Source organism: Nelumbo nucifera, chromosome 3 (assembly GCF_055504915.1).
Source record: "Nelumbo nucifera cultivar China Antique chromosome 3, China Antique-T2T, whole genome shotgun sequence".
NCBI classification, from domain to species: domain Eukaryota; kingdom Viridiplantae; phylum Streptophyta; class Magnoliopsida; order Proteales; family Nelumbonaceae; genus Nelumbo; species Nelumbo nucifera.
In genome coordinates this window covers 62,463,682-62,481,962 of record NC_142651.1, presented here as the reverse complement: position 1 = coordinate 62,481,962, position 18,281 = coordinate 62,463,682, and the positions used below count along the sequence as shown (strand labels likewise).

Genomic DNA, 18,281 nt, shown 5'->3' with positions numbered 1-18,281 from the left:
TAGATAAAATGTATAAAAATAACGAAAATTGTAAAAAATTACAAAAAAGAGTTGGACATATCTGATTTTAGTGATGAAATGGCTAGAAATATACAAAAATAGAATAAAAAATTACTGTCTAACCAGTGACCCATCGAACAGGTCTAATGAAAACCAGATGGGTCACCAGGACGTTGACCAAGTAAACATTTTTTTTTTAATCGGTCCAAGGGTGAAATGGACCAGAAGCATGATTGGGTCGCAGTTCAACTGGTCAGACCGGAGGGTTCAACTGCGGCTTGAAGACATTTACAAGAGAGGAATAAGGGGTGTTTTATTTTTGTCCTTTTGCGCTTAGAGGCTACTGGCTAGTACATCGCTAATTCGCTACGACTACGAGCCTGCGAGTAAAGAAACCTATATCGTGGTGGGAGTGGCGCTAGCATTTCCCTTTCCTCCGATCCATCATCCGTGAAGAAAGAAAAATCTCTAGCCTCCATCGGGAGCCCAGCTCTCTCTCTCTCTCTCTCTCTCTCTCTCTCTCTCTCTCTGTGTTGTTAGAGCAGATTTATCCTTAAGATCTGAACTCCTTAGTTATTCGAGCTTTCCAACTGAAGCCCTAATTGTGCTTTTGTTATTTCTGGTGGATTTGCGAAAATCATACTGTGCATTTGTGCTTATCTAATACAAGGTATATTCTTGGTTTAATTTTCGATTTCCGGTAAATTATAGATTGGTTATGTTGCTGTTGCGTGATTTTCTTTCAAGGGTTCTTTGATCCTCTGTTCAGTTTTCATGGACTTAGCATCGTGAAAGTAGATGGTGTAGTCAATCGACTCATCATGAGTTTTAATTTCTCACTCAAAGCCCAAGATAGAAACTAAGAAATAAGTGAATTGGTAGATGAAGAAGGAAAGAAAAGAAAATCAACCCAGTTGTTTTCTTTTGAAGTGGGTACTTATGCCAACTTAAAAGTCATATATGTGGGGAAATTAGTTCAGAATATTTGTAAAGCTTGAAAAAACTGAACTGAAGAAGAGAAAGATTTAAATTCTGAGTGCAATTTTACATGGAGAGACTAGAAAGTGGTTGGAAGGCCAGATTTGTTATTGCCTTTTTTTTTCCTGTTTTTATATGTACTCGGTATGTGGATCTTATATTATCTTGCATTCTCTTGTTTTAGTATCCTCATTGATGTCACACTGCAATTTGGTCTTAATGTGCATGTATTTCTACCAGGTTTTGTTTTGTTTATTTCCTTCCCTCTTGCACACCCCCACCCTACTGAAAAAAAGGAGAAAAGGGGGTGGGAGTGAGAGGGGGGGGGGGGGTTAAAGTTTCCTTCATTCATTTCAGTACTTATAAATTTTCATACTTCAATTTTATCAGGAAAAGTGCTGTGTGGTTAAAGATTTAGACTGTCTTCATGGAAATTGATCTAGAGACACATGTGGATGAACATGAAATGGAAAATGTTGGACTGAATGCTGATGGAGATGAACATGTAATGGAAGATATTGGGCTAAATTTTGGTGGAAATACTATGACTGATGGAGAGGTGAGTGGTGAAAAGGAATCAGATATGAGTTCTACCAGGAGGTTTGTTGTCACTGAAGAGAATGTAAATTTAGAACCTTATGAGGGAATGGAATTTGAATCTAGAGATGAAGCATATTCATTTTATAGAGAATATGCTAGGATGGCAGGATTTGAGAGTATAAAGAAAAACAGCATTCGTTCCAAGGCAAATCGGGAGTTTATCAGTACAACTTTTACATGCTCTAGACAAGGAAAAAAGAAAGAGTCAGGTGATGTTGCGAACCAACGGCCTTGTTATAAGATAGGATGCAAGGCAAGCTTGCATATGAAAAAAACAAAAGATGGAAAATGGGTTGTATTTAGTTTTATAAAGGAGCATAACCATGAACTTCTGCCACCCAAATCCTATTACTTCCGGAGCTACGAGAGTACAAATTCAATAAATAGGGATAACATGGATGGTCTCATGCATATGATGCCCATGCATAATGGTGAATATCTGGAGAGGGATGTTGAAAATCAAAGACATTTGTACCTTGAAGCAGGAGATAGACAAGCTATGCTTGAATATTTTACATGTATGCAGGAAGAGAACACAAACTTCTTCTATGCAATTGATTTGGATGATGAACAACGATTGAGAAATGTGTTTTGGGTTGATCCGAAGGGTAGGCATGATTATACTTATTTTGGTGATATAGTATCTTTCGATACTACATATATAAAAAATAGGTATAGAATGCCATTTGTTCCTTTTATTGGAGCAAACCATCACTTTCAGCCTACATTTTTTGGGTGTGCTTTAATTGCAGATGAGACTAAATCTACTTTTCTTTGGATAATGAGGACATGGCTTAGAGCAATGGGTGGAGTTGCTCCAAAGGTGTTAGTTACTGACCAGGTTGAATCCATGAAAGCAGCTATTGTAGAAATCTTTCCAAGCACACATCATCTGTTTGGTTTGTGGCATATATTAGGAAAGATTCCAGATAAGCTTAGTCATGTAATTAAAAACCATGAGAATTTTATGGCAGAGTTTAATAAATGCATCTATAGGTCATGGACAGATGAAGAGTTTGAAAGCCAGTGGTGGAAAATTGTTCAAACTTTTGAACTTGGGGAAGATCAGTGGATGAAATCATTGTATGAAGATCGCAAGAAATGGGCCCCAACATACATGAAGGACACTTTCTTTGCAGGGATGTCTGCTGGTCAACGATCTAAGACTATTAACTCTTCATTTGACAAGTATTTAACGAGGAAAACCATGTTGAAAGAATTTTTCCAACAATATAAAGTCTTTTTGCAAGATAGATATGAAGAAGAATCCAAAGCAGAAATTGATACATGGCATGGAATACCTACTTTGAAGTCGCATTCACCTTATGAGAAACAAATGTCAACAATCTACACTCATGAAATCTTTAAAATGTTTCAAGTTGAGGTATTGGGTATAGTTGCATGCCAACCAAAAAAAGAGAGGCAAGATGGGACCACCATGATATTTAGGGTCCAAGATTTTGAAGCAGAACATGACTTCATTGTTACTTGGGATGAATCAAAATCAGAGATATCTTGTCTATGTCATTTATTTGAATATAAAGGTTTTCTTTGTAGGCATGCAATGGTTGTTTTCCAATTTGCAACTGTATCAACAATCCCCCCTCATTATATACTTAAACAATGGACAAAGGATGCAAAAAGCAGGTATTCTACGAGAGTGAGAACAGAAGTAGTGCAATCTAGAGTACAACGCTATAATGATTTATGTCAACGAGCCCTTAAATTGGGTGAAGATGGATCAATATCTCAAGAGAGTTATAATATTGCAGTTTGTGCACTTGAGGAAGCTATTAGGCAATGCACAATTGTGAACAGTTCTATTAAGGGTTCTGCTGGAAATCGCAAGAGTGTAAAGGGTCAGGTATGTCTCTTTCAACTTTAATTAAAATGTAACTGCAAACAGTTTCAATCTTCATTTTTGGCTTTGATATAGTTTATAATGTTCTATTGTTAAACTATATTTTGCATATGCAGGGACAGTAAACTCATTGGTGCCAACTTGGGGTGGTAACTAGGGAATTGGCTAGAGCATGCAGGTGTTGGTATGACATTCTCTAATATGACTGATATAGTTAGTAAAATCACGTTCTTGAATTCATCTAGGTCAGTTCATGTACAATCCCTTGTCTATTAGTACTGTAGATAGATGATGTGGCTAATACAAAGTTTTGGACTATGTATTGTATAGGCCAACATTTGAGGGGGTGTGTATTTAAGAGTGGCACCCCAGTCCTTGTCAGTTATATTGCCACCACATATTGGGTTATCAAGCATTGTTCTGTTTTGAGAATTATAAATTGAAAAGTTACTTGGGAGTAAGAAGGCTTCCTTTTTCTGTGCAACAAGTCATGTATATTACTGAATAAAAGGCCTATGTAGCAAAACTTCCCTCATTAATCTGGCTCCGGATCTTCTACCCACTTGACACCACCAGCATTTCTCCCCACATTACCCAGCTGCCACCTGTCCATTAACACGAGAGCTCAACCCTCATGTGTGAAATTAAATGTCCATTCCATTACTTCTTAAACTGGAAACCCAAAACCTCTCTTCTCCTAATTTTTCCCATTCAAACAAGAAATCCTAACCTTTCTAGGTGTTCTGAAATTACTTGAAGAAGCTATTGCTTCAAATCTGAATCTGAGTTATAGCAGTCAAATTCATGTTTCCTTTGAAAGTTCAATTTGAGATGCACAGGTAGTGCCTTTTTTAGGCACTGAGATGAGTAGAAGAGTTTAAAACTTTCAGTATGGTTTTGCAGAGCACCAGTTGTTTACTCAGCATGGTATTTGCTTCCATGGCCTATTGATGATATGATGAGAAGATTCTCTACCAAGAATCAGAATAAATAATTTGCTACTGTTATCTTAAACTGATGAATATTGAGATCTTGCCAATGCATTGTTTTTTTTTAGTAAAAATGCTTTTTAACTGCAAAAAAAAAAAGAGCACCCATTACAATGGACACAAAGGAACATTAGTCTGCTTGAAGAAATGGTAAAACTTGGCCTAATTGGTGTTGGCTATGGTTGGAGTAGTGCAGCTTGGCTGCAATAGAGTAGTCAATCAAGACTACAATCAGTCTTGAATTCGAAAGCAAAAAGAAAGATTTCAGAAGAAAAGAAGAAGAAGAGAGGGAGAAAAGAAGAAGCACACGAAGGTTTTTTAGAAAAGAGAGAGAGGGTCAATCATAATGATCTGCTGACCCACTCTTAATATTTATATATGTTGACTAATTGTAAAAGGGCTGAATTGCCCTTATTGCTTACATGGCAAATAAACTAATAAAAAAACTGAAATAACAAGCTGTAACAACAAACTGAAATAACTACCAACTAACACTGACACAACTAACAAAAAACATATGCTATGCTGCCATACGAACACAGTGGGGACCACAACAGTGGGGTCCACATCAGTGTTCTCTACACTCCCCCTCAAGTTGGGAATAGATATTTGTCATTCCCAACTTGCATAGGTCTGCCTTTAATTTCTTCCTTGGAACAGCTTTGGTGAGAAGATCTGCGAGCTGCATGTTGGAGGTGATATACGGGAGACACTTCTTGAGACGAAACCCTTTCTCTGACAAAATGTCGATCGACTTCGATATGCTTAGTTCTGTCATGCTGTATCGGATTATGAGTTATATTAATAGCAACATAATTATCACAATACAACATTAATGGCTTCTCATAAGCAATACCCAACTCCTCAAATAATGACTTCAGCCATAGGATTTCAGCCACACCATTAGCCATAGATCTATATTCAGTTTCAACACTAGAACGAGAAACAACACTTTGTTTCTTACTCCTCCAGGAGACAAGGTTACCTCCTACAAATGCACAATATCCAGAGATAGACCTTCTGTCATCAACACTCCTAGCCCAATCAGCATCTGTATAGACCTCTATCTTCATGTGATCATTATTCTTGAATAATATACTGCTACCTGGACATCTCTTCAAGTATGCTAATATTTTCTCAACTGCAAGGAGGTGAGTAGTTCTAGGAGAGCATATATTGACTGACAATGTTGACTGCATAGCTGATGTCCGGTTGTGTGAGACAAAGATAGAGGAGTTTTCCAACAACCATTGGAACATAGCTTTGTCTTCAAGAGGCTCTCCACCCTCTGCACTGATCTTGTGATTCTGTTCAATAGGTGTATCTGTAGGCTTAACACCCAACTTTCCAGTTTCTGCTAATAGATCTAGAACATACTTCCTTTGAGAAATAAAAATCCCATGTTTAGATCTAGCAACCTCAATACCCAAGAAGTATCGTAGCTCTCCCAGATCTTTCACCTCAAACTCTTGATGAAGGAGTTGTTTAAGAGACTCAATCTCACTGTTATCATTCCCTGTCACTACAATATCATCCACATATACAGCAAGCAAAGTCAAGGAAGAGTCCACTCTCTTAATGAACAATGTATGGTCTGATTGGGCCTGTACATAGCCGAATTTTTCAAGGGCTTGTTTGAATCTATCAAACCAAGCTCTAGGGGACTGCTTTAGTCCATACAAGGCTTTATTCAACCGGCAAACCTTCTTACCTATCTCTGCATCATAAAATCCAGGATGTAACTGCATGTAGACTTCTTCCTGTAAGTCTCCATTGAGGAAGGCATTTTTAACATCCATTTGGAACAAGGGCCAAGAATAACTGGCTGCAAGGGATAGCAGAACTCGAATAGTGGTCATCTTTGCTACTGGAGCAAAAGTCTCCAAGTAGTTTATACCATAAGTCTGAGTAAATCCCTTTGCAACTAATCGGGCCTTATACCTTTCAATGGAACCATCAACATTATGTTTCACAGTAAATACCCATCTACATCCAACCGGTTTCTTTCCTTTAGGTTGGTCAACTAGTTCCCAAGTATTATTCCTCAAAAGGGCATCCATTTCAACCTTCATTGCATCTTTCCACTCAGGAATTGACAAGGCTTCTTGCATTGTTCTGGGAATAGGAATATCAGCAATGGATGTGAGAAAGGACCTGTAAGAGGGGGACAGACGATCATAGGACAGAAACTGGGAAATGTAGTGAGTTGTGGATGTGGTGCAACGTTGTTTGCCTTTACGGACTGCAATGGGGAGGTCAAGGTCATCCAAAGAAGGTAAAGTAGCAACAGTGGAAGGTATCTCAGGGGGACCTGGATCTGATAAAGGGACTGTGGTACCTGGATCTGGATCCGCAGGGGCTGGCCTGAACTGCTGATGGCCGAAATCAACCTGCCTCCACCGCCTGTGATAGACTCTCCAATCTTGACACCTCTGACAATCCTCTCCATTACATCCCTCATCACTCAATGAAACAGGTAAAGGAACTTCTGATGAGTTAACCCCACTCCCACTGACCCCACTCAATGGAACAGGTAAAGGAACTTCTGATGAGTTAACCCCATTCTCATTACTCTCCCCCTGAGGAGAAACCCTAGGGTAATAGGGTACCTCCTCAAAGAAAGTAACATCCATCGAGACAAATCTCCTCCCAGAAGTAGGTTCATAGCAGCAATAACCCTTTGAGTTTGTGCATAACCGAGAAAAATGCATTTGGAGGCCTAAGGATCAAATTTGGAACGATGAGGTCCAAGAATCTGAACAAAGCAAGTGCAACCAAAGGTTTTAAGGGGAACAGTAAATAATTCTTTATCGGGGTATAGAAAGGTAAAGAGAGGCTTCATGTCAAGAACCCATGAAGGAACTCGATTAATGAGATACACTGCTGTAAGAATAGCATCGCCCCAGAAACGGATAGGCACATTGGAGTTAAACATAATGCTTCTAGCCACCTCCAATATGTCCCTATTCTTACTCTCAGCAACCCCATTCTGCTGTGGTGTATAAGGGCAAGTACTCTGGTGAATAATTTCATGATCAAGTAGATAAGAGGCCAGTGGCTTGGTAAAGTATTCTTTCGCACTATCGGATCTGAAGATTTTGATTTTGACCCCAAACTGGGTTAAAATCATCTGATGAAAGATCTGGGTTAGAGCAGGAACCTCATCTCGAGAGCGCATAAGGTAAACCCAAGAAAAACGGGTATAGTCATCAACAAACAACAAGAAATATCTGTACCCCCTCATAGAAGGGATGTGATATGGGCCCCAAACATCGGTGTGCACAACATCAAAAGAATTACTGCTTTTATTACTCAAGGAATAAGATGTTCTACAATGCTTTGCAAGCTCACAACTCTCACATCTCAAATTTGACATCTGAACAGACTCGAACAAATTTGGAAACAAACTCTTCAAAGACCGAAAGGATAAATGACCTAATCGATTATGCCAAAGCATAATCAGACTAACAGACTGAGAAACAAAAGACTTCCTATCTTCATGATCTTTCCAATGAGAACTCTCTCCAAGCAAATAGATCCCATTTGTCTTACGGCCAGTCCAATCACCTTCCTTGTTTCCAAGTCCTGAAAAATACATCGATCAGGAAAAAAAGTTACTGAACAATTCTGATGTTTTGTAATACTACTGACTGAAAGCAAGTTAGTATCAAGCTTAGGAACATGCAGAACTGAAGATAAGGAAATGGTATTAGACAACTTGATGTCTCCCTTGCCAGAAATGGGAACAAGGGAACCATCAACAATGGACACTTTATCTCTACCAGAAGATAAGTGATAGGTAGTGAACAGTGATGGCAAGCTAGTCATATGGTCAGATGCACCTGAGTCTATTACCCAACAATGTTCAATGTTACTTGGAGCTAAAGAATGATAAGTTGAGGCCCGAGTACCTGAATGAGCAAAGGCTGATGTGGAAGGAGCTGATGATGACTGAGATGATTGAGTTGAATTCCCAACTTCCTTTTCCAACTGAGTTAGGGCAGCCCGAACAACAGCTAAGGTGTCTAGGGGTGTGCCTTTTGTGCCCGATGAGGATGCAGAATCGGTATTGACAGCCATATGGGCATTACCCCTTTTGTTCCTCAGTTTTGCTGGGACTAGATGAGGGTGCAACTTCCAACATGTGTCTTTAGTATGCTTAGGTTTCTTGCAATGTTCACACACTAGATCCCGCTTATCTTTCTTCTTTATATCCCTTTTTGTATCACCCCCAGACTTAGGTTTAACTGCTGCCAAGGCTGGTGGGAAGGGCTGATGCTGCATTCTCAGTCATAATTATGTTAGTCTAATTATGACTTTAGATTTAACCAATTCAATCTAATTAGACTAACATAAGACCAAAACTGGCCCAGCAACCAGTTTTAGATTTAACCAATTCAATCTAAAGTCTAACCAATTCAATAATTACATTCTCAGTCTAATTAGATTTAACCAATAACTAACCTTAGATTTAACCAATTCAATCTAATTAGACTAACATAAGACCTCTTTCTCTGCAACCAGTTTTAGGTTTTGAACAGAAATTCTGATCGCCACCTTCAGTCTTGAACCATTATATTGACCTCTCACTTAGTGTACATGAAGCAAGCCAAAGGGCTGGTGATGCCAGAGATTGATGTCAGATTGAGTGCTGCCCAACAGAGAGAAATAGTGCTTTTGTGGATTTTGATTTTATCGTGAGAGGTGAGATTTTGTTTATTCTTTTAATGTCTTTCTACCATACTTTCATATTTCTAGAAACAAGCAAATGGTGGATGTATCAGCCATCAGTGAATAGACCTTCAAATGCCAGTGAAATGTGTTGTGAGCTGTGAGCTCTGGGGAAGTGCAAGGTGAACAGGGGTTAGTTTGAATGGGACAAATAGAGATCTTGGGTTTCTGGTTTAGAGCAGGATGGACGTATAGTTTAGTTTCACACATGGAAGCTGGTTTTTAATATTGGACAGGTTGTAATCAGGTGTAATGTGAGGAGGGAAGTGGGTAGCGACTAGTGGGCAGCAGAAGGTGATTCGAGTTCTGTTACATTTTATGGGGGGTAACTGTAGTATAATCAATCCATGATGGTGATTCTGGTTCTCAAGCATTTAGGCATCTACTTCTTCTGACTTTACCATTGAGAACTGCATCTACTGACTTTACCAGTTGAGCTTGCTGGAACCTTAGAAACATTCTCAGTCACAAATTATTGAATTGGTTAAATTTTTATTTTTCCAAGGACTTTTCCAGGTTGGCTATTGGGTTTTCTTTCATTATTTAAATGTGTTATGCTCTCAAGACACTATTTTTCTAGAAAATGCCTGAAGGCTAATCCATTCAACTTTGCTCAGAAAGAGTTGCAGAGTCACTTACAAGATAGGGGCAAAGAAAATCAGGAACCGCTGACCAAGTGCAAATAATTAAGAGATAAACCTTGTTTCACCACAGAATGGGCAGCACAATTAGCATTCCTAGGGACAAAAGAAACTGAGCAAGAAGGAAGGTGAGCATGTAAAGTCCTGAAGTCGGCTAAAACAGTATGAACAGCCATGGAGGATCAAGGTGATCTGCCAACAGGTACTTTGACAATGCATTGAGCGTCACCACCAATAATGGAAGAGAGATGAAGTTCTTCAGCAAACTTCAGGCCAAAGAGAAATGCTTGGGATTCCGCTTCAGCTGGAGAACAGTGGGATTGGACAGGGACGAGCATAAATGAAATTGCCTTTATGATCTCTTACCACTAGTCCTGCAGATGCTTTGAATGGAGAGATGGCTGCATGGACATTGATCTTTGTGGAACCTCTGTTAGGTTTACACCAGAAAACCTGTGGTGCAACCGAATACAACTGAGAAGTAGAGGTGAATATCCTTCTAGTGGAAATGATAAGCTATGACAGCATCGGCCTATAGGCCTTGTTCCTTTTTCAAAAGGTCACTTGTCTGGGTAAATGCACATGCCCACACTTATCCAAGAAAGTTCACTTACTTACCCATATTCTTTTTATTCCCATTATATTTTGTAAACTTTTCTCCCAGGTGGGAAAGTCACTTGGATGGTGTTAAGTAAAGTGGCTGTTTTTGGGCCCGGTTTTCGAGAAAACATGCCTACGCCCAAAAAAACATGTTTACCCATTTTTCATTTCTGCCAGGTAAGCTCTGAGCAACCGATTTTCAGATTTTGCTGTTTGGTAAGGTGATTTTACCACCGTTTTTCATATGGTAGCTAGACAATATGATGTATGGTGGTGCACATTAATCCTGCATCCTATATTTGTATAATGCTTATCAAACGGCCCAAAATCTTTGTATGATTGTTTTATATTATTTATCAGTAAAAAAATAAAATGCAACAGTTAAAATCGTTGTTGAATTAGATCCAACACCTTGGCGTGAATTGCGTGAATATCTCTTGTATGAAGATTGAAGAATCAGTTTTCACGACTTTCATCCACATCCTCTTGGTCGTCTTGCTTATTGCCTTGTACTTGTTGCTTACACCACCAAAGTTGGGTGAAGACTGAAGAATGGCAGCCAAAATCACAGACGACAACCCAAAAAAAAAAACAGATTAGGAAGAAGTCTGAACTTTGAACTCCTTCCAACACTGGGAATGAGAAAATGGTGAGATTTATGAGTTTGTCTATCAAAACAGTAAAAAAAAAAAAAACGACAAAAAGATAGTATGTATACCTACTGGCATAGCCAAACACTGAGGTATTTGGTATAGATTGCGTTCTAAATCTTCAATGAGAAAATGATAGAAACCTTGAATGCGAAAAACAATGAGATAGAATAGTTTTCTTGAACAAAACAGAAACAAAAATGAAAATATCTATTGCTAACATACCGACGACGGCCGAATGGCAAGGATTTGTAGCAGTGAGGGGGGAAGGGGTCTTGGCGGTGAATAAAACAAGGTCTGTTTTCTCCATCCAAACCCATATGCCATTGTTTGCATGGAATGTTTCAATGCATCGAAAAGCACCGAAACATTCCAACTCATTATACATTAGCAACCACACAGGCGATACATCGGATCCACGTAATTGAACTGTTTGGGGCGATGACCCATTGATACATGAAGTACGTGTTTGATTATGTTTACATTTTTTTATTCAACTTTTGTACTTTATTTATTTGTAAAATTGAGAAAGGTAATAATTACAACCGTTTATGAAAATTAGGTGTTACATCAGTATAACAGTGAAAAAATGCTTAAGCGTTTGAGGAAGCTTTAAAAAAGAACTTTTCCAAATGGTAGACGTTTATAGAAACCGAAGTCACCTTTTGCTATTCCCAATGCGTACGGAAGAGCATGAGAGGGGAATTGCTGAAGTAGTGCCTATGTGCTAGTGTTTATTAAATAAATGATCACAGTTCTGAACACCCTTGAAATGATAAATATGACGTTTGCATCAAGCTTATCTTGATTTACGAAATGTGGGTGTTTTTTTTCAAAAAAAGCTTGAACCAAACGATCTTTTTGCAGTAAAAACCGGCAACGCCTAGCTGTATTGAATGTGGCACCATTTTTTTGATAAACGGCATAGATACCAAAGTGATACCTAGGGAAACTAACAGACCCAAAGCTTACTAAGAGAACACTGTAAAGTTGGTTTCCTCCTCCCATTTCCCAAAAAACAATTGGGGCCTTATAGATAACAGACTTGATTAACGCTGTGTTTGGATGTGCTTATGTTAAAAACAAATGCTTATTAAATAAGTATTTAAAAATAAGTGCTTATTCAAATAAGCACTTATTTGCATTTGACACCCAACTTTTCCAAGTACTAATTTAAAAAAAATAAGCACTTATTTCATATTGGGCATTTGGTAGTCTTTTTCTCCAATAAGCATTTATGACTATTTTATCCTTCATTTTCTTTTAAATGTTCAAAATATACCCTTACGAAAGTACTTTTATTAAATTACTTTTATAAAAATACTTTTATGAAAGTACTTTTATGAAAGCACTTTCTATAAAAACACTTATGAAAGTACATTTATGAAAGCACTTTTACGAAAGTACTTTTATGAAAGCACTTTAATAAAAACAATTTTACAAAATTACTTTTATAAAAGTATTTTTACAAAAGCACTTTTATAAAATTCAACTAGGGATAATTTTATAAGTGGTATTTTAAAATTCAACTAGGGATACTTTTGGAAGAAAAAAAAATGAATAAGTGCTTATATAATAAGCACTTAAAAAAAGTTGGAAATTTGGGCTTAAAAAATAAGCCCTTACTTTTAAAATAAACACGTATTTCGGGCTTATTTCCCAAACACCAATAAGTGCTTAATGGTGTGGTCTTGGCCCAAATAAGTGCTTATTTTTAAGCACTCCCAAACATGGCCTAAAAGACATAATTGCATAAAGCAACTCATTCTAGACCTGCCAAATGTCTTTGAGGTACACACGACCTTTGAAAACAACTCAGGGACATCTTATATTTTTAAGGGGAAATTCCCGATTAGTACCTTATAGTCTTGTACTTTGTAACTAGTGTCACTTTGGTCCCTAAGCTTTAAAACGCAACAGTTCAATACTTGAACATTCAAAATGTGCCAATCCAGTACCTGCTGTTAACCAGTTTGTCAACCAGCCATTAAGTGGCATTTGAAAAGACACAAATGCCCTTCGAGTGTCATCTAATTTTCTTTATCTCCAAATGTTGATAAAAAATGAACAGTCTCAAATCCTTGTCTCTTCTATTCAAGAAAGTTGGGGTCACCTAGTATAGGTGAATGGTCATCGCCATAATAGAAAGGTGAGCAACTATAGTAAAGGGAAACAAAACTATCTAGTTTGCTGAAAAAAAGCACATGGTCCAACCACACTCTTATAGAATCAGCACATTTGTAGTTACACAAAGTATATTGTGGTCCTTGAAAGCCCACAATCAGTAATAGAATCCTTGAACTAGGGCTAGCAATCTTGACCCCAACCCATTTGACCCACCCATTCTATTGGTGGGTCAATATGGGTCGAGTAACCCATTAGGGTCAATGGAAAAGGGTCAGGGTGGGTTAGGTCAAGGGTACCCATTAGGGCCAAGATGGGTGGGGTCAAAGTTAAGCTCTCTATGCTTGCCAAACCACCATGCCACATTTCATTTTGTGATTAAAAGTGAAATAAAATAGATTTTATTAACTTTCGTGTTCACAAACAATTTTACACGAAAGCACTTTTATAAAAGCAATTTTATAAAATAATTTTATGAAAAGTATTTTTATGAAAGTAGTTTTACAAAAGTACTTTTACACAAAAGCACTTTTATAGAAGTACATTTTATGAAAGCACTTTTACAAAAGCACTTTTATAGAAGTACATTTTATGAAAGCACTTTTACAAAAGCACTTTATGAAAATACTTTTACGAGAACATTTTTATGAAAGCATAAAAGCACTTTTATAAAAGTACTTATACAAAAGCACTTTTTCACAAAAGCACTTTTATGAAAGCATAAAAGAACTTTTATAAAAGTACTTTTATACAAAAGTACTTTTACACAAAAGCACTTTTATAAAAGTACTTTTACGAAAGTATTTTTATGAAAACACTTTTACGAAAGTAAACTTTGTAGAAGTACTTTTATGAAAGCACTTTTATAAAGTTGCATTTTTTTGCAAATTTTCTGCTATTTTCTACATTTTCTAAAAATTTCTATTATTTTTCTACATTTTCTACATTTTTGGTGCCTTTTTGCATTTTTCTGATGTTTTCATGCATCTCCTACAATTTTCTGATTTTTTTTTTATTTTTTATGATTTTTTTTTGCATTTTGTTTTGTAATTTTCTGGTATTTTCTGCATTTTTCGTAATTTTCTGCATTTTTCTACAATTTTTCTGCTATTTTCTATAATTTTTGCATTTTTGGGTATATGAGTTGACCTGACCGGTTTTTGTTACGTGGCAGTCTTGAAAGAGGTGATTCTCTCAAAAATGTTTTTTTCGGATGTCCGGGTTAACCCAACCCATTTCTGTCATGTAGCAATCTTAAGAGAGATGGTTTTCTCAATAATGTTTTTTTTTTTTTTTCGGGTATATGGGTTGACCTGGCTCGGTTCTTTTACGTGGCATCCTTGAGAGATTATTCTCTCAAAAAGTGTTATTTTCAGGTATACGGGTTGCCCCGACCCATTTCTGCCACATGGCGGTCTTGAGAGATGTTCCTCTCAAAAAATTGTTACTTTTGGGTATATGGGTCGACCCGACCCATTTTTTTGCCACGTAACAACCTTGAGTGAGAGACGTTCCTCTTAAAGATTATTATTTCGGGTTTACGGGCCATCCCGACCCAATTTTGTATTTATAGATGAAGATAGGTAGGTCAGTATGGGTGAAGGTGGTTAAGGGTCAATATGGATAAGTCAAGTGGGTCAAAATGGGTGAGTCAGGGTTAGGGTGGTTTATGACCTTTTAACAATAATTAGCGATGGATCATAGTGGGTTGGTGGGATCAATATGAGTGAATTGGTATTCAACCCTTGCCTAATCCAATCCAACCAACTCACCCATTTCCCACCCCTACCTTGAACCCAACCATATGAGAGAGAGGAGTTAGACCGCCACTCTTTTGATGATTAGCACTAATTAGATTGAGATGAAGTAGAGTGCAAAATGAAGCATCTTAGAAAAATTGACTTGCAATCTATAATTTCTGAAGTTTTAAATCCCCATAGGAATTAAAATATTATGTTATTCAAATATTAAACCATGAAGTTGTTACATGAATTTAAATTGTGCTATTATAGTTATGGTTTTCAAAACCGGATCGGACCGGATGGTCAGACCAAAAAAACCGGGAACTAGTTATCTAACCAGTTCCGTTTTTTTTTCCAAAACCATTGATTTTGGTCAGTAAACTGCTGAACCAGCAGGTTAATCGTTCGAACCGTTTGAATGGTTTTGACCGTTTTTCAGTTTTTTTAATTTTTTTTAAAATTTTTTATTTTTTTGTTAAAATGGACTGGCCGTTCAAATTAAATGGTCAGGCCATTCGAACCAATAACCGGACCCTTAACTGGTTCGATCACCGGTTCTATTTTAAAAACCATGATGGTGAGAATTGGAAATATAGACGTAAAAAGTGGATAACCATTGTGATGTTGATGTTAAAATCATTCAAATCTAAAATTTGAATAGTAAAATAAAGAAAATATAAGTGCAGGCCAACCTTGATGCTGATAAACAATTTAGTATGCAGTTAAAAATACAGTGTGAAGCACATCGTGGGAAAATTAAGTTGTAGTTATAAATACAATTAAATTCATCAATGCAAATCATATATAACATATGAAATATAATTTAGGCTAGGGGGCTTTCTTGTTTCGCGTCCCAAAAGTAAATCAAAACGATCTTTGAAAATAGACCATTTCTTAAAACAAAAACATAAGAAACATGTTCTTTGTTGTCTATAAGTTTTTTGTTTTTAAAACTGAAACTAAACATTTTCTTGAATCTAATTTTAAAAACATGTTTTCATCGATTATTCAACATCATATTCTATAAAGCCAATTTGTTTTTTTACTTTGAAAACAAAAACAGAGTTCAAGAACATGATTTTATTTTTTGGCTGATGTGGTAATTCCAAAAATAAATGAAAACAAAAACATTCAGAAGTAGCGGCTACTCCACATTTACTACCCCCACTGTAATGACATCAATTCTTGTAATCCTGAGAACAAAGGATGTCTAAGCCTATTTCTGAAATGCATGAGAGGTTGAAGTAATCTTTCCTTGACTTCATATGTATGTATTTAGTTGAACATGTAGCATATTAATTTTTGCCACATTAATTGTACAAATATTTGATATAAATGCAGCTTAATCACCATAGCCCGTTGATTGAGGAACCAGTGACTTGGCTTTAGTTATAAGAATTGAAATGAAAAAGTTACAAGAACTGATTGATTAATTAAAAGTGTTCAAAGCATGGTTTTCAAAATCGGACAGGATGGGACGGTTAGACTGGAAAAATCAGGAACAGGTCAGGTGATCGGTTTTGTTTTACTCTAGAACCGTTATTTCGTCAAAAATCGTTGATTTGGTCAGCAAACCATTGACTCGGGCACTCGAACCGTTCGAATAACGAAATAATGAAAAATTTTAAATATTCTACATATTATTTAAATATTTAAATAACAAAATATTTAACATGACTAAATTTTAAATAGTTAAAATAACGAAATTATGTAATAAAATTAAAAATTTTCTTAAAAGTAGAAAAATAATTATAATATATTTCATAATATTAATATCAATAATAATTTAGTATTTTAAAAAATTAATAATGAATTATGTAATAATAGTACTAATTATAGTTTTATGGATTATTAAATTCAATAAGTAATTAATATCTTAAATATTTAAATAATTAAATAATATTGTAAATAACTAATTTAACTTATATCAATTAAAAGTTATAGAAAATAACTTTCAAAAAATTAATATTTACTAGTAATAATTTTACAATAATAGTGTATATTCATTATATATTTATATATACTAAAATTAATATTTATTGTATTTTTAGTAATTATTTATTGTATTTTTTGATAAATATGTTTTCAATAATTATTTATAAATCTATTTTTGTTTTGTTATTTAACAGAAAATTGTCAGTCATCATTGGAGATTAAACAACAATTGTTTAACCTTTGAAATTTAATTTATTGTACTTATTGTGTTTTTTTATTAATTTATTTTTAGTAATTATGTATTTCTTATAATTTATTGATTAATATTTATTAGAGATTAAATTATTATTTGAGATTACACGATTTATTGACTAAGTTAATATATTTTCAGTATTTGTATTTTTGTGACGATTATTGCATGTATTTTTATTAGATATCTATTGTATTTCCATTATAAACTTATTTTCAATAATTGTGTATTTTTCTATAAATTTTTAATAATTATTGGATATTAAACTATTGTTATTTATTAGAGATTAGACTATTAATTTAGTTGAAATTAGGAGTGTTCAAGGATTGGTTTAGTTCGGTTATAGGCTGTTTCACCAACCAAATTGACCTGGCCAGGTCAGGAGTTTGCCACCCAAAACCGATTGACCATTAATGGAAACGTACCAACTCAGGTTGTATCTTTTTGGGTCTATTTTTGGTTTGGTTTATTTTTTCAAAAGATTAAACTTAAAAATTAAATTTAAATTTAATAAATTACAGTGGTATTATTAAAAATAAATTAAAAATTAAATTTATGATATAAAATATTTTAGACTAAGAAGTGTAGGAATTAAATTTATATTCAATTCAGATTTGGTCAATATACAAATGGCCAAATCAAAATTGACCTAACTTGGTCGAGTTTGAAAATTGTTGAACCAAAGCTGATCAGAAATACTAGAAAACTGACCAAATTGGGTTGAGTTCAATTAGATTAGTTATTAAAAAGTTAAAATATAAAACAAGTATATACTCTTATGTATTTCTATTGTTTAGTTTTCATTTAACAAAACTCGTACATCGCACGGGTCCCCACTAGTATTATATATTACAAAACATGGATATGTTGATGCATTCAACATTGAAAAAACAATATCCCCACGTGTGGGTTATAAAGTGAGCGTGTGAGGAAAATCTATTATTTTGTACATGGCTCCCCTTCCAACGTGTGAGGAGAAGTCCACTATTTAGTTGCTTCTCAAACAGGATTATATGTTCCACACTAAGTCCCTCCTTTTTTCCTTATAAATTCTCTCTCTCTCTCTCTCTCTTGTGTAGGGTTGTCAACGGGTCAGGTCTGGGTTGGGACCAACTAGAACCAGAACTGACCTGACATGAAAAACCGAGGACCTGAACCAATAGGGTCTGTAATTTTTAGA

At 35.7% G+C, this 18,281-nt stretch overlaps 1 protein-coding gene across 4 annotated transcripts; it reads left to right on the top strand.

The window, feature by feature from the left end:
• Positions 1–361: 361 nt before the first annotated feature.
• LOC104609427 (protein FAR-RED IMPAIRED RESPONSE 1-like) lies at positions 362–10,808 on the top strand. Of its 4 annotated transcripts, none has more exons than XR_016084378.1 (4): positions 362–670; positions 1,369–3,442; positions 3,556–3,617; positions 9,777–10,808. XR_016084378.1 is itself a non-coding variant. In XM_010275741.3 (3 exons), the coding sequence occupies exons 2-3, from the start codon at positions 1,406–1,408 to the stop codon at positions 3,562–3,564; spliced, it is 2,046 nt and encodes a 681-aa protein (XP_010274043.2). In that variant the 5' UTR covers positions 362–670; positions 1,369–1,405; the 3' UTR covers positions 3,565–3,878. The 4 variants fall into 4 exon arrangements, 1 of the variants encoding a protein (XP_010274043.2); XR_737263.3 differs by having other exon boundaries at positions 3,556–3,623; XR_737262.3 differs by having other exon boundaries at positions 3,556–3,684.
• Positions 10,809–18,281: the final 7,473 nt, after the last annotated feature.

Excerpts from the sequence above, each read along its gene's own strand:
- LOC104609427 (XM_010275741.3), top strand. The coding sequence starts at position 1,406 with ATGGAAATTGATCTAGAGACACATGTGGATGAACATGAAATGGAAAAT.